The sequence below is a fragment of the Cyprinus carpio genome, chromosome B1 (assembly GCF_018340385.1).
Source record: "Cyprinus carpio isolate SPL01 chromosome B1, ASM1834038v1, whole genome shotgun sequence".
Classification (NCBI taxonomy): Eukaryota; Metazoa; Chordata; class Actinopteri; order Cypriniformes; family Cyprinidae; genus Cyprinus; species Cyprinus carpio.
In genome coordinates this window covers 1396053-1410891 of record NC_056597.1, presented here as the reverse complement: position 1 = coordinate 1410891, position 14839 = coordinate 1396053, and the positions used below count along the sequence as shown (strand labels likewise).

General features: G+C 39.0%; 1 protein-coding gene across 7 annotated transcripts in view; it reads left to right on the top strand.

Moving 5' to 3' along the window:
- LOC109075782 (glycine receptor subunit beta-like) overlaps positions 1 to 10583 on the top strand; it is a 35252-nt gene extending 24669 nt beyond the window's left edge. For 5 of the 7 annotated variants that reach the window (XM_042716150.1, XM_042716152.1, XM_042716155.1 and 2 more), the window contains 4 exons: positions 1229 to 1381; positions 2115 to 2263; positions 9220 to 9369; positions 10153 to 10583. In XM_042716150.1, coding sequence (XP_042572084.1) covers positions 1229 to 1381; positions 2115 to 2263; positions 9220 to 9369; positions 10153 to 10449 — 749 coding nt within the window. In that variant the 3' untranslated portion in view covers positions 10450 to 10583. Of the gene's footprint in view, positions 1 to 1228; positions 1382 to 1873; positions 1945 to 2114; positions 2264 to 9219; positions 9370 to 10152 lie in introns of those variants that run through there. The other 2 variants (XR_006153675.1, XR_006153676.1) reach the window with 2 other exon arrangements.
- Positions 10584 to 14839: the final 4256 nt, after the last annotated feature.

Below are 14839 nucleotides of genomic sequence, written 5' to 3'. Positions count from 1 at the left end.
ACCATAAACAAGACAATAAAAAGAGCATCTGTAGCCTGCTCTTAATGATCTCTTTAACTATTGTATTGTAAAATGGACACTCAACGCTTCTTGTCTTTTTTGTTTTTATTTTGTACACTGACAATGGTATCAGCACATGATGTACAAGTCAGAGGTTCAGCCCTTGTTTCTAAATGCACTGTTCTGTTCTTCATTTCTGAGAGTGATGATACTGCTTTAAAATGAACACTCTATAGATTTCCGGTGTGTGTTTCTAAGAGTAATCATGAGTGTCTGAGTGTCTATTATGCAGATGTAATAAATGTTTTACTGAACTGTCATAAATTATCCCACAACTTTGTTTATCTGCATCCTGGTCCTTTAATAAGCATCATTAATTTAAAGGAATAATCCACGCAAAAATGAAAATTTGCTCCCTCTCAGCCAGGTCATTCAGGATGTTTATGAGTTTGTTTTGTCATTGGAACAGATTTGGAGAAATTTAGCATTACACCACTTCCTCACCAATGGATCCTCTGCAGTGAATGGGTGCCGTCAGAATGAGAGACCAAAACAGCTGATAAAAACATCCACAAAGAGGGATAGTGTTAGTCATTTTGTTTAAAATAACAAATGTCATTTCCACCACATTCACACAAAATTATGTATTTTGCTTGATAACATTCTATGGTGGAAATGACAATGTTGGAAACATTTTTGGAATAATATGGCAGAATCCTTTGTCTTACTAATGCTAATTTCATTCCAGGATTTTGAGTATCCTAAAAACACAGAATTGAACTTGAATGTTTTGACTAAATGATATCTTAATTGGAAATGATGTGCAATAAAAAATATTTTGTTCACAAGTGACATTTACAATATCTTGAATTTTCTTCACACATCACAATCATCTCATATTTCATCTCAAGCTTTCCACTGACACTGCTGTCTCCTTGGTAACCAAGTACAGTTACTTAAAAAAGAAATCTGTAAGGAGCAACATTTTTAATTGTTGAGGAAATAATACTCTGCTACATTGTTGTTAAGAAAAAAATATTAAATGATTTACACAATAAGCATTTAAATGGTTTGTTAGTTTCACTCTTTGTTAACATTATTAATGTATTATTTTTATGAGATTTTCATATTTTAATATTTTAATGAAGATATGTGACTAGATAAAACTTCCAAGACATTCATATAATTTTAATGCATTCTCTCTTGTCCCCCCTCTCAACATCTATAGGTTATTATACTTGTGTGGAAGTCATCTTCACTCTCAGGAGGCAGGTGGGCTTTTATATGATGGGTGTTTATGCTCCCACTCTGCTCATTGTTGTCCTATCATGGCTGTCCTTCTGGATCAACCCTGACGCCAGTGCAGCTCGAGTCCCCTTAGGTGAGTCAGTCTTCAAATGAAGCTGTCAGTTAAAACAAAAGAACACCACATGCAGTAGCTGTTATTGGAATTGCAGTGTTGTGTTTGCTGACCCTTATCAGAGTTGCTACAGCTCAGTCTTTCTTGTATTGCCCATTTAATGATTTAATAAGTCATTGGATTTTATGTGTTAATGTGTTAAAATCTGTAGACTTTCCTAATAGCAATTTCTAATAATTAACAAATAATGTTTCTAATACACTACCATTTTTTATATTTTTGATGAAGCCTTTGATAATTATTTAAAAATTAAATTGTTTTAGGATAATTTATTTATAAACATTTCTAAATGAAATATATATGAAACATCTGGACACACAAAAGGTAAAAAATGTTTAAGAAAGAGAGATATCTTTCCACTTACACTGGGAAATTCATCCGTCAGTCATTCCCATCTTTACCCAAAATCCAACCCGTTTTTCCTCTCATCTCTCCATATTCCTCCTCTCATAGGATCCACCTATCCTTCATTCCTTTCTCTCATTTGTTCATCTCTCCATTCCAGGGATGGCTGTTACTCCCAGGTCAGATTTAACATTAAAGCATCATAGTTAATTTTATATCTTGTGGTAAAGTGAGAAGAAACTCAAGATATCTGCTTAAGATCAGGGCACAGTACAGTGATTAATGAAGCTGCAGTATGCAACTACATGAGGAAGTCTTCTTTCTTTCTTTCCTGTCTGTCTCTCTTTAGGTATTCTTTCTGTTCTGTCACTGTCATCCGAGTCTATGTCTCTAGCATCTGAGCTTCCTAAGGTCTCCTATGTGAAAGCCATTGATATCTGGATGATTGCCTGTTTGCTGTATGGTTTTGCCTCTCTTGTGGAGTATGCTGTGGTTCAGGTGTGTATGCACATGTCTGCTGTTGTCTTAAATTGAAACATTTACATTTTCTTGACTCAGGCCATTGCAGAACTACAGATTTAGCTGCTTCAGCACACTGTATGGGTGTTTCACACTTTTAGAAAATAAACTTACTTACAGAGGTGGGTAGAGTACCCAAAAACTGTACTCAAGTAAAAGTAAAAGTACTAGTCTGAATAGTTACTTGAGTAAGAGTAAAAAAGTATCGGATAAAAAAACTACTCAAGTAGTTAGTTACTAGTTACTTTGGGTCATATACTAAATATCTATAGTTTATTTTTATTTAGATATATAGATAAAATGTATATAATATTTGTGTGTGTGTATATGTGTGTGTGTGTGTGTGTGTGTGATATCATCCGTGTGTGTGTGTGTGTGTGTGTGTGTGTGTGTGTGTGTGTGTGGTATGTGTGTGTGTGTGTATATATCAGCCTATACTCCAGTCTTCAGTGTCACATAATCCTTCATCCATCCCAATATGTTGATCTACTATCAATGATGTTCTTTTTAGCTTTCTATGCACTAAATAATCCTAACAAAATGTCACAGGTTCCCAAAAATATTAAGCAGCAAAAATGTTTCCAGCACTGGTAATAAATCAATATATTAGAATTATTGTTTGAGGGGATCATGACTCTGAAAACTGGAGTAACAGCTGATGAAAATTCTGATTTGCACCACTGAAATAAATTATATTTTAAAGTATGCAATATATATGTATAAATAACCTCTGACACAGAGAAAAGTGAAAACTCCTCACATGACCGCTAAGTTACAGAACATCTGAACATCATGTGACACACAGGAGCTACAACAGCATATTGACAAATTATCATTAAGCTCGATATTATTATTATTATTATATCTTGATTCTCACCTTCATAGATTATGTTAGATAATATGCAATGGTCAAAGTAGCCTAATAATGTAATCTATTAACTATGCATAAAAACCTGTCTGTTTACTTAAGTAACAGATATGGGTGTCATGCCATAACATATTTTTATATTTCATATCTTTATATTAAATGTGAATATAACATTGAAAGTTAATGTGATATAAAAACGTTGTAAGTTAGGCTACTAATCTTTCATTGTACAGAAATAGAGCAAAGAACATTTTCACTGACAGTCTAGAGTTCAATCACTCTCAAAAACTCCCATTAAAATCACTGAAACTGCTAAAACTGTGAAATCAATATCTTATTTATAAATTCGTACACACATCTGCACTTTGTTATTTCTGACAAGAGAATTCTCCAGAAAGAGGTATTCAGTCAGCGAGCGAGTGAAGAAAGCACAGGCATTTTAGCAATGCCTCATCGGAACACCTCTGATTGGCCATTGCATTTATAAGCTCAACAGAATCTTGTGTGATTGGTTATAATGAGCAGTGCTGTAAAAACGCGTCTGTCTATGGCTCAGCACCAGCCAGCGAACACAGATCTGAATTTATCAGCTGATGATATGACTCGCTGAACGTTCTCACGCCGGTGTGATTGTATCAAATATAGAAAATATTAATCGGCTATTTTTTGTCTTTTGGAAGCTGCATTCAACTTGGCTCCCCTCTGTTATAAGTTACACGTACAACAAACTAATGTTATAGTGGTATCGTGTACTGTAATTGAGTGTAGCCTAAGTTATACCTGACAGTAGACAGCACACACGGTGTTCATCTAATAAAGATCTTCATCGCTAACAAACAATAGCCTTTGCAGGTTTGCTTTCAATTCAGTGCAGATCCAAAGCCACGTCTTCAACACTCTTGATGTTCTTAAACTTTCTGTTACAACTCTGAGTGAACCATTTCAGACGCTCAGCTTGCGCGGCAGGGAACTGAATGAATCATTCAAACTGATTCACGAACCAATTCACTGGTTAGCCAACTGGTTTGATCAAGACTTTGAACAGAATTGACTCAGAAGAATGAATCATTCGCTAATGGGCATCGCTCATTGCCCAGAGAAAAGTAGACAGCGCGTTTTGAATAAACTGAAGCATTTATGACTTATATTAGATTAAGATAAAGTAATGAGAGGAGCGTCGCCCACAGTAACACAGTAAAAATACAGATTTTTCCCCAAAAATTTACTTGAGTAAGAGTAAAAGTACCCATCTTTAAATATACTCCAAAAGTATTAGTTACCCCAAAAAATTACTTGAGTAAATGTAACGAAGTAAATGTAACTCGTTACTACCCACCTCTCCTTACTTAAAATACATAAATATCTCAGTTTATTTTACTACTAACAATATCCAAAAGTGGAAAAACACTTTTGCCATTATTATTGTTATTTTTGTCATTTTCCGTAATATAAACATTTTCACCACAGTGAAAATTTTATTTACATTTCAGCTACATTCAAAATTATATTTTTTAATAACATTCTGTAGTGACACCGAATTTTGGTGTAAAATGGCAGATTCCTGTCTTTCCGAGGTGTAATTCATAGTTATAGTTTTTATGTATTCTAAAAACACATATAATTAAATGCTATTTTAATACTTTTTGCAGCTTGAATTAATAAAAATAAAATACAAAAATATTAATAAACACAATAATAACCACAAAAAAGTTTTTTAATATAGTTCTTGAAACTGTGGGCTTTAAATGATTATTAAACAGTTTGCCATAGTTTGTAATAAATATCTGCTTATGTAGCAGTATACTGATGTGTTCTCACTCGAGTCTTATATCTCCATGTGTTTTGGGCCACATTGTAAGAATTTCTAACCTGTGTTTGACTTCGAATTTTAAAACTTTATCCCAGAACCCAACATAACTTATATAACTATTCCTTAAATGGGGGAGAAAAACGTTGACGTGTATGGAATCACAGCAATTCTTTGGCTGATGGCGCGGGCACCTCCTCGATGCTCTTATGTCGCCATCCTTATACTGGCGAACGTGCCATCTGCTCCTCAGATTTCTTTGCCTAAAAAGACCTTATGTCGGCAGCGCAAGGAGCTTGGCAGCAGATGCAGCATCTTGTTCCCTACTCAGAGAACATGGTTACGCAAGTAACCCGAGATGTTCTCTTTCATAGGTTCACTCGATGCTGCCATCGAGTACCATCCTGCCGCTACACAAATATCCTCTAGGGCAGGAGTCGGAAACCTTTTTGATCAAAGAGGCAATTTTTTATTTTTGCTCAATGCATATTTTCCAAAAGAGCCAAAGTAAAAAAAAAAAAATATAAAAATATATATATATATATATATATATATATATATATATATATATGTATGTATATATAGATAATACACAAAAATAATATAATAAGACACCAATTTGTAATATCAAGCAGCAAAATGAGCAGTTTTTTACAGCTAAAAATAGCTGGAAGTTGTGTTAGGCAGGTGGAAAATGGCTGCTTCCAGAATCTGGAGATCTCATTATGCAGATCGCTGAAAAAGGGCAGCTTTCTCCAAGCAGGCCTTGAATTTAGGCTGCTCAGAAACCGCTAGTGGAGCTTAGACGACTGGGATTCGTGGGGCTCATCGGGCCAATCAATAGAGAGCTTCTATATGGCCCGCGCCAGCACGTCTACAAGCTCCGAGTAGACCGCAGAAGGCTGCGCTTCGTGGCCGCTAGGTGAGAGAGCGTCAGCTGAAGTAGGCCTGAAATCTTCAGAGTCGGATACCGCGGTGTACAAAACATCCTCTAGCCCGAAGGAAATCATTTCGACCACCTCCGGACTTAGGCATAAATAATCATGCGAGAATTCCACCGGCGAATCTGCGCATGAGAGAGACAAAGGGGCGAGGACCATTTCCTCGATCTAGATAGACTCGAGCTCCACATCCAAACCCCAGGTCGTGTATCATGGAGGTGGCTTCCGGAACGTAATGGGGAAAAACGGATGACTCCTTCTCAAGAACCGCAAGTCTAGTGCGGAGGGTTTTGAGACAGAGGTTTTCACAGAATTTACATTTAGAAGCACCGTAAGCCGCCTCGTGCACATGCGAAAAAACCCAGACACTTAACACACTTACAGGGTGGGTCGTCGCACGCAATGGAGCAAGAACACAGCAGCTGGCAGCGACAAAACTTCCTGGCAATTCACTGCAAGGAGAGCAGAGTTCCATTATCACAGTCGCTGAAGTGCAAAAAAAAAAAAAAAAAAAAAAAAAAGGGAAGTCGTGGCCTAATGGTTACCCAATCCAAATTGCACTCCAGGGTTGTTAGTTCGAGTCTCGGGCCGGCAGGAATTGTAGGTGGGGGGAGTGAATGTACAGCGCTCTCTCCACCCTCAATACCACGACTGAGGTGCCCTTGAGCAAGGCACTGAACCCCCAACTGCTCCCCGGGCGCTGCAGCATAAATGGCTGCCCACTGCTCCGGGTGTGTGTTCACGGTGGTGTGTGTGTTCACTGCTGTGTGTGTGCACTTTGGATGGGTTAAAAGCAGAGCACGAATTCCGAGTATGGGTCACCATACTATGCCACATCACACCACACAACACAACACATAACGTCACGGCAAATGAAGAAAGCTCAATGAAAAACAATCCGAATATCGTGCCAGAAAAACCACAACAGAAGGGCTAAAATGGCCGCTTCATGAAGGCAGAGAAATCTGAAGAGCAGATAGCACATTTGCCAGTAGGGCTTTGTAAAAAATATTGATATCTTGATATTAATCGATTCTCTTTTTTGCGGAACGATATCGATTCTTAAAACCCAAGAATCAATTAATCTAATGAATCTGTTTTCAGTTAATGGACGGAATATTGAAGGGCACTTCCCATCCAATAGATCGCAATAAGCATTGTGCTTTGGTGCTTTTAAAATGAAACAAAGTCTCAGGTTTCAATTTATGTCCATTGTATTGCAGTATTCAAACAAAAAATGCCGTTTTGGTGCTGTTTAATGTGGAGTGACAGATCGCTGTAGCGCCTCAGTTCAACAGATGCAGCAGCGCAAGGCACACGTGAACTAATCATATCCTCCACATTAATACCAGTTTCAGCACAAAATAAACATGAGTCATGACTAAACATCCGAAGGAAAGTTAAAAGAAAGAGTACAACTTTACAATCTGTATCCTGTCTCATGTAATCGCTCAATCAGTGTTTCAGCCGCGCAAATATGTCAATATAAAGACTTGTAAACAATGTCACGTAACGTCACATTTACCTCAGAAAACAAACATATTCGGTGATCATAAACTCATTAGTCAGCCAGAAAAATAAACAGTAGAGAGGGGTATTTTGCTAAATATATGTACCATATAACATATTCATTATAATTTTTATTGTTCTTATTTTTAATTTATGTTTGAATAAATCCATATTTTTTTTATCACAGCCACCATTTAAATTTTTATATTTAAAATATACGAATTGAAGTAGAAATATTATGTAATTGTAACTTTATTATTTTAAAAACTTCATTGTGCAGTTTTAACAGTTGTTTGCTATAGCTCACAAATCAGTCAAATTTAACCTTCAATATTATAGTAATGTAGTACCAAATGACTCATGTATATTTTACAGCATTAGTTGAGAGATTTTTTTTCCTTGAGAAAATTTGGCAAGTAGGCCTACTGTACCTGGTATATTTTCAAAATAATCGATATTGAATCGAATCGAATCAGATTGGTAATCGAATCGAATCGAAAGCATGTGAATGAGAATCGTATCGAATCGTGAAATTTGTGTCAAAACCCAGCCCTATTCGCCAGTATAAGGATGGAGACGTAAGAACGTTGAGGCGGTGCCTGTGACATCAGCCAATGATTTAGTGTGATTCTATACGGGCTTTAGACAATCGGCACACCCAGAGCCCATTCCTATTGCATCATAGCTACGCAGCATCGAGTGAACCTATGAAAGAGAACAGAGACCGCAACAAAAATGCCTTACTAAGGAACAATGAACTCCTCCTGAACTATGAAACAGATATACAGTTCCTGCGGTTAACATTGTCTATCAATCCTGGAAAACTGGGGTATAACACTGCAATTTACATTCTGCAATTACAGAATAATGTATTCCTAATTTTGTGCTGAAAACGCAGAAATATGAAAAGTGTTTGAAAATTACCTGAAATTATTTTGACAATGATTGTGTATGTGAATCAATATATTTTTATATATGAATTCTCTCAAGGAAAAATCAGCAAAGCAGTAATATTTATTTATCTTTTTAAATGCCCAGTTTCTTTTAATTTGAGTGCAATATGATTTCTGTCAGTAGAGACATGTTTGAGCAATCAATATAACAGAGAGAAAAGACTAGAAGTTTGCTACTGTATAAACACTGGGGCTAAAATTATATTAAATTGGACATTTTATTTGAATGTACAGTATTTCTTACTAGGACACTTAAGCTAAACTTAAAAGTGTATGAATTTCATTGCATTAGATACCAAGTGGTGTCTGGATCTGAACTTTAATTATTTTTATAATTACTTAATTACTGTTCACGGTATTATTAAGTTTTCCCCAGGTTCACACTGGTGTAATTGCATAAAGGCTTATCTAAAGCTTATATAAAGACTATCTCTGGTGTAGTCTATTATATTAATATGAGCAGTGTAACAGCCAGAAAGTGTCCAAATATCAAACTTATTTTTGTCAAATGTCTAGCTAAAAATTTACTTTTAAACAAATGCCACTTCATTTGACCTTTTATGTAATGGTATTCGTACAAAATGTGTGGCATAAGAGTGCAAACACATTTGTCTGACCAGTGGAAGATGGGGGAGTGTCATGTCTCTTTATTTAAATTGCACAAGGAAAACATGATGCCTGACATAAAGGGCCTTGCTTTAAAGTATGGCATAATTTTCATAGATTAATGGAATCATGCAACATTTTACTATTCATATTGTTGTTCAGTATTTTCTTATGATGTTCTTTGGTTTTCAGAGGTCATAAGGGAGCATTTGCATTGCACGAATTTGCTCTTTCTGTGTGCTGTGTCCCAGGTGATGCTAAACAGTCCCAAGCGCATTGAGGAAGAGAAGATAAAAATGGCTCAGAAAGAAAAAGAAAGAGAAAAAGAGAACAAGACACCAGCTAAAACTAACAGTGCCAATGGCACTGGTGGGACACCTATACATGTCAGCACACTACAGGTCAGTGTGTGTATGCACGTGTATTCCTTTAAGTAAGATGGATGTGTGCATTCATGTGTTTTGTCTTTATGAAGAAAAAATGTGTGTATTTATTATATGTACTTGTTTGTGGGTGACTGTTCTCTCTATGTAGGATGTGTATGTGTGTGTGTGTGTGTGTGTGTGTGTGTGTGTGTGTGTGTGTGTGTGTGTGTTAATGGGTATATGGGGAGATGAAATGGCTGTAATTGAGTCTACTGCTCTGAGTATGCTCAGTGGAACATGGGTGCAGAGAAGAGCAGAGGAATCTGGGGGCCTGAGAGTAATGTAACCAGACAGCACCAAGGCCTGAAGCTATGACAGAGCAGCACAGGGGTTCACAAGTGTGTGTGTGTACTTGCATGTGTGTATGTGTGAGGGGGAGAGGTCATATTACAAACAATATTTAAGGAAAATGTCTTGCGAGGATAACTGCAATGGCTTCCATGGAGACTGACGTTCATGAGAAACTGGTCACCTTTGGAATAAAATATAGGGCTCCAATCATACATTTATCATTTAGCAGTTAACTGACCGAACTGACAAAACAATTCTTGTGGAGACAGGTTTTAACTTGTTATTTACTTTGTTAGATTAACACAGTAACACAAAGATAGAGATAGATTTTCTTGTATGTATTTCATTATTTTTATAGATAGATAGATAGATAGATAGATAGATAGATAGATAGATAGATAGATAGATAGATAGATAGATTTTCTTGTATGTATTTGATTATTTTTTGTGTGGTTTATGTTTGTGTAGGTTGTGGAAAACCGCTGTAAGAAGGTGTGTACTTCAAAATCTGATCTGCGCTCAAATGATTTCAGCATTGTCGGTTCTCTCCCACGAGATTTCGAACTCTCAAACTTCGACTGTTATGGCAAGCCCATTGAGGTCACAGATGCTGCCGGCAAATCACAGAACAAGAACAACAAGAAGCCGCCACCTCCAAAACCCGTCATCCCGTCTGCTGCTAAACAGGTTGATCTCTATGCTCGAGCTCTGTTCCCTTTCACCTTTCTTTTCTTCAATGTTATTTACTGGTCTGTCTACCTGTGACCATGACAGAGTGTAACCGTGCATTCACACCGTAGCATTTTCTGACCACATTAGTTCATTAGTTAGAAAATCACATTTCTAAAATAGATTCTTAGTTATGTGCAGTTTGACTAAGTTAGCACTTAACCATGCACTTAACCATGAACACAAAAACACATCACACGGCTTTTATTGGTTTATTTCGTTAGTAAACATGTAACTATAATTAAGTTCTTTTTGTCTATCAATTTTTACTATGAGTTTAACTTAATCGTTACTTGTGGTCATGCTTGTTTCCTTTAAATACAAGACCAAGTCTAAGATCGTCATAGAGTCGATGAATCTTTCTACAGCATTGTTGGCAGGGCGGCCAGAGGTAATTTTGACGCTCTCGCCGGTGGCGGTGTGAACGCACGGTAAGTGTGTGTGTGTGTGTGCTTTTATGTTGATGAGGGTGATAATAAAGCATGAACAAATTGTCGAAATGTTTATCATTTTCATTCTTTAATGTCTGTTATTTTGGTCTGCCAGTTAAATAGTCCTGCGTTATTTGTATTTCTCCTTACAAGTCGCTTTTATGAAATGTGTAGCTTAAATATGAGCAAACTTTGTAGCATGACTTTACAGACAGTGTTTTCAGCCATGTTTGGCCAAAGTGCTAGATAGCGATTCTCTTCATGATGTTCCATGCCAAAACATCCATAAATGTCTATTGTTTATAAACTCAGGCAAAAAAAAGCCTTATGGCAGGATAGACTGTGTCAGATCTTGACACAGACAGCATGTAGTAGGCTATTCATAATGAGCTTATTGCATATGAGTCTGTAATAAGAATGTAATTAACTGCTTTTATCAAGCCATACAGTAAAAATCCTTTATCAGCTACATTCTGTTGTCTGTTTTATTTTGGATGATCAGATGTTTGCTGTTTATATTTTGTTCAGAATTTGTTTTGAAACCCCAACACTAAACATCTACAATTTTTTCAAGAAGCTTAATGTACAAACGTATACAAACAAAACATACAAAGACCTTTTATTTATTATTTTAGTCAAAATCTCCCATTGACGTGCTTTGATTCAATGCTTAATACTTAAACTGTATCCAAATGCAGTTGTGTCATTGTAGTAAATCCATACTGATTTAAGTAGCATTTAAAACCTCTTTTGAACATTTGAGTAATTAATCTTATCTTTTTTGCATTGTACTGTATATTGCATATATATTACTTTCTTGCATATATCTTAAATTTCTGCATATATTTAGCCATATTTACGCTGCACTTGTGTTGATTCTTGTGTGCAGCCACCTGAAAACAAGACACATGGTCAGTGCCATGACAACGGCTCTGTTGCAGTATTTCATTTTATGCAGAATGAAAAACAAATACTTACAGTTTTACAGTATGACTTTCTTGCAAGCACTTTCCTCAAAGATACAAAACAAGTTAAATACGAAATAAATAATTATGCTTGTAAAACTGGGATTTTAGGATTGTAGAATGTTAATATTGACCTAATTAAAGTCTATGTCCATTGTGCAACACTATTTGGATGTGTTAAATATGTATGTTGTCAACCTCTTCAACACATATAATATACGCATTTTGCAAAATATCACATCCAGGCCTACTCAGATATAGACATATTTTTCCTTTGAAGCAAAATTAACACATCTGTAACATTGAACCCCAGTTGTAGGACTACATATACAGTACATACAAACATTGGAAAAGTGGGGAAATTGAGTATCATGGTTTATCATACAACTAAATCTTTTTTGATGAAAAATGTCTGCAAAGTGATTTGATTATTCTAATGAGTGAAATCACTGTCAGTAAATTTGCTGTTTTATCTGGCTTCATATTCTTATAATAATATTCAGTAACAATTTATTTTACAGTGTCCTTGTTACATAAGTTAAATACTTAAAATTATAATAACAATAAATTATGCATAATTACATGCAAGTAACACTAAGCCAAACCCTAATCCTAACCCTAAGCATATGTGACCCTGGACCACAAAACCAGTCAAAAGTCACATGGGTATATTTGTAGCAATAGCCAACAATACATTGTATGGGTCAAAATTGTTGATTTTTCTTTTATCCCAAAAATCAAGATCAAAAGTAAAGATCATCTTTCATGGAGATATTTTGTACATTTCCAACCGTGTGTGTGTGTATATATGTATCCGCAAAGCGGATGTGCGGCTATAGCGGCAACATACACTTTGAGGGTGGAGGGAGACAGCCTTCGCTCCAGCCCTTCTTGCAGGAAGGAGAGCACGACCACAATTGGGCATCTATGGGGGTCTTCCTGCCGACAAACAGGTTCCATTTCAGCACGTAGGCGTGCCTCATAGAGGGCGATCTAGCTGAAGTGATGGTGTTTACTACCGCTGGAGGTAGATCACCTAGAACCTCTGCGTCCCATCCAGAGACCACACATGGAGATTCCACAGGTCCGGGCGCGGGTGCCATAGTCCTTCCTCAAAGGAATATGCCAAGGAGGGGCTGTCGCGAGGAGCATCAGTTCTGGGAACCAAGTCTGACTGGGCCAGTACGGCGCTACTAAGAGGACCTGCTCCTCATCCTCCCTGACCTTGCACAACATCTGTGCAAGAAGGCTCATACTTGCGTAGGCCCCAAGGCCAGCTGTGTGCCAGCCCATCCATGAACAGCTGGCAGTCGGACATGTCCAGAGAGGCAAACAGGTCTACTGGAGCGTCCCCGAAGCGCCTCCAGATCAGCTGGACTGTCTTGGGGTGGAGTCCCCATTCTCTCGGAAGGGTGGGCTGACGTGAGAGCTTGTCGGCTACACAATTAAGCTCACCTGGGATGTGAATGACGTAAAGCGACCTCAGATGCTTCTGACTCAAAAGGAGGAGATGGCGTGTGAGTTGCGACATGCGATGGGAGCGTAGACTACCCTGGTGGTTAATGTACGCAACGGTCTTAGTATTGGCCTTCCAGACCAGTTTGTGCTTGTCATGTAGCAGGGATTTGAAGTGGTGCAGAGCAAGCCATACTGCTAGCAACTCGAGGCAATTGATATGCCACTGCAGTTGAGGCCCGGTCCAGGAGCCTGATGCTGCATGCCCATTGCATGTGGCACCCCAGCCTATGGCAGAGGCATCTGTTGAGACAACAACATGCCTGGACACTTGCATTAAGGGCCCATGCTCACCCCTCGAACCCAAAGCAGAGAAATGGCCTGTGTCAAGGGAGGATTGAACATGAAAGTACGCGTCCTTCAGGTTGATCATGTGAACGAACGCATTGAAAAATACATTTCTGCGTGAACATCCTGAACAGGAGTCTGTGATGGCCCGGTTCAGAGCGTGCAGGTCCAGGATTGGCCTTAACCCACTGCCTTTCTTGGGTACAATGAAGTAGAGGCTGTAAAACCCTGACTTCATATCGGCTGGAGGGACCAGCTCTTTCACATCCTTTGCCAGCAGGACTGCAATTTCCGCTTGCAAGACGGAAGCATCCTTGTTCACCACAGAGGTGAACCGAATGCCCCTGAACTTGGGAGGATGCCGGGCGAACGGAATCGCATAGCTGAGTCTGATGGTTCTTGTGAGCCAGCGAGATGGTCTTGGGAGTGCTAGCCAGGCCCCCAGAAACCAAACAAGCGGGACTAGGGGAACCACCGATGTACCCGCAGTGGGGCAGCAAGGTGGAGCAAGGGACCCGACCAGGAAGGCACAGTGTCCCAGAAGGGGGTCTGACTGTGCGGTGCAGCACTTACCTGGCGAAAGGAGAGGGGGACGGGAATGTTGAGACTGTGACTCACACACTGCCATCCTGGCCCTTTTGGGACCCAGAGAAACAGGAAACTGCTCTTTTGTTGAATGTTTGGGTACCACTGGCGGCGGAGTCAGTGGTGGAACAAAACAAAATGGGAACAAAAGATTCTCCATCCGGCCCTCCTCCGGGGGAAGGAGTGGTGAGGTCACCATCTCCTGAAGAGCAGGATCCAGAGTCTCTGGGTCACCTGGCTCAGGAACGGCGCTTGCTCTGGCGCTTTACGGGCCTGGCAGGGGCAGAGACAGGCTGCGCCGCTTTCCTGCTGCCAGCTCCACACTGCGGCTGGTGTGAATGCTGCTGCAGAGGCCAAGCTGGAGTGGAGGTGGAGGCAGCAGGAGGGCGCCCTCTGCGATGAGCGGGCGGAGAGACTGCAGCCGGTGACGGGGTGATGACAGCAGCAGGCCGCTGGGGCAGGATGTGTCTGATCACCTCCATCTGCTTCTGTGCGGCAGAGAACTGTTAGGCAAAGCTTTCCACCGCGTCGCCGAAGAGGCCGGCCTTGGAGATCGGGGAAACGGGGAAACAGTGTTTGTCGGCCTCCCTCATATATGCCAGGTTCAGCCAAAGGTGGCGTTCCTGGACCACCAGGGTGGAC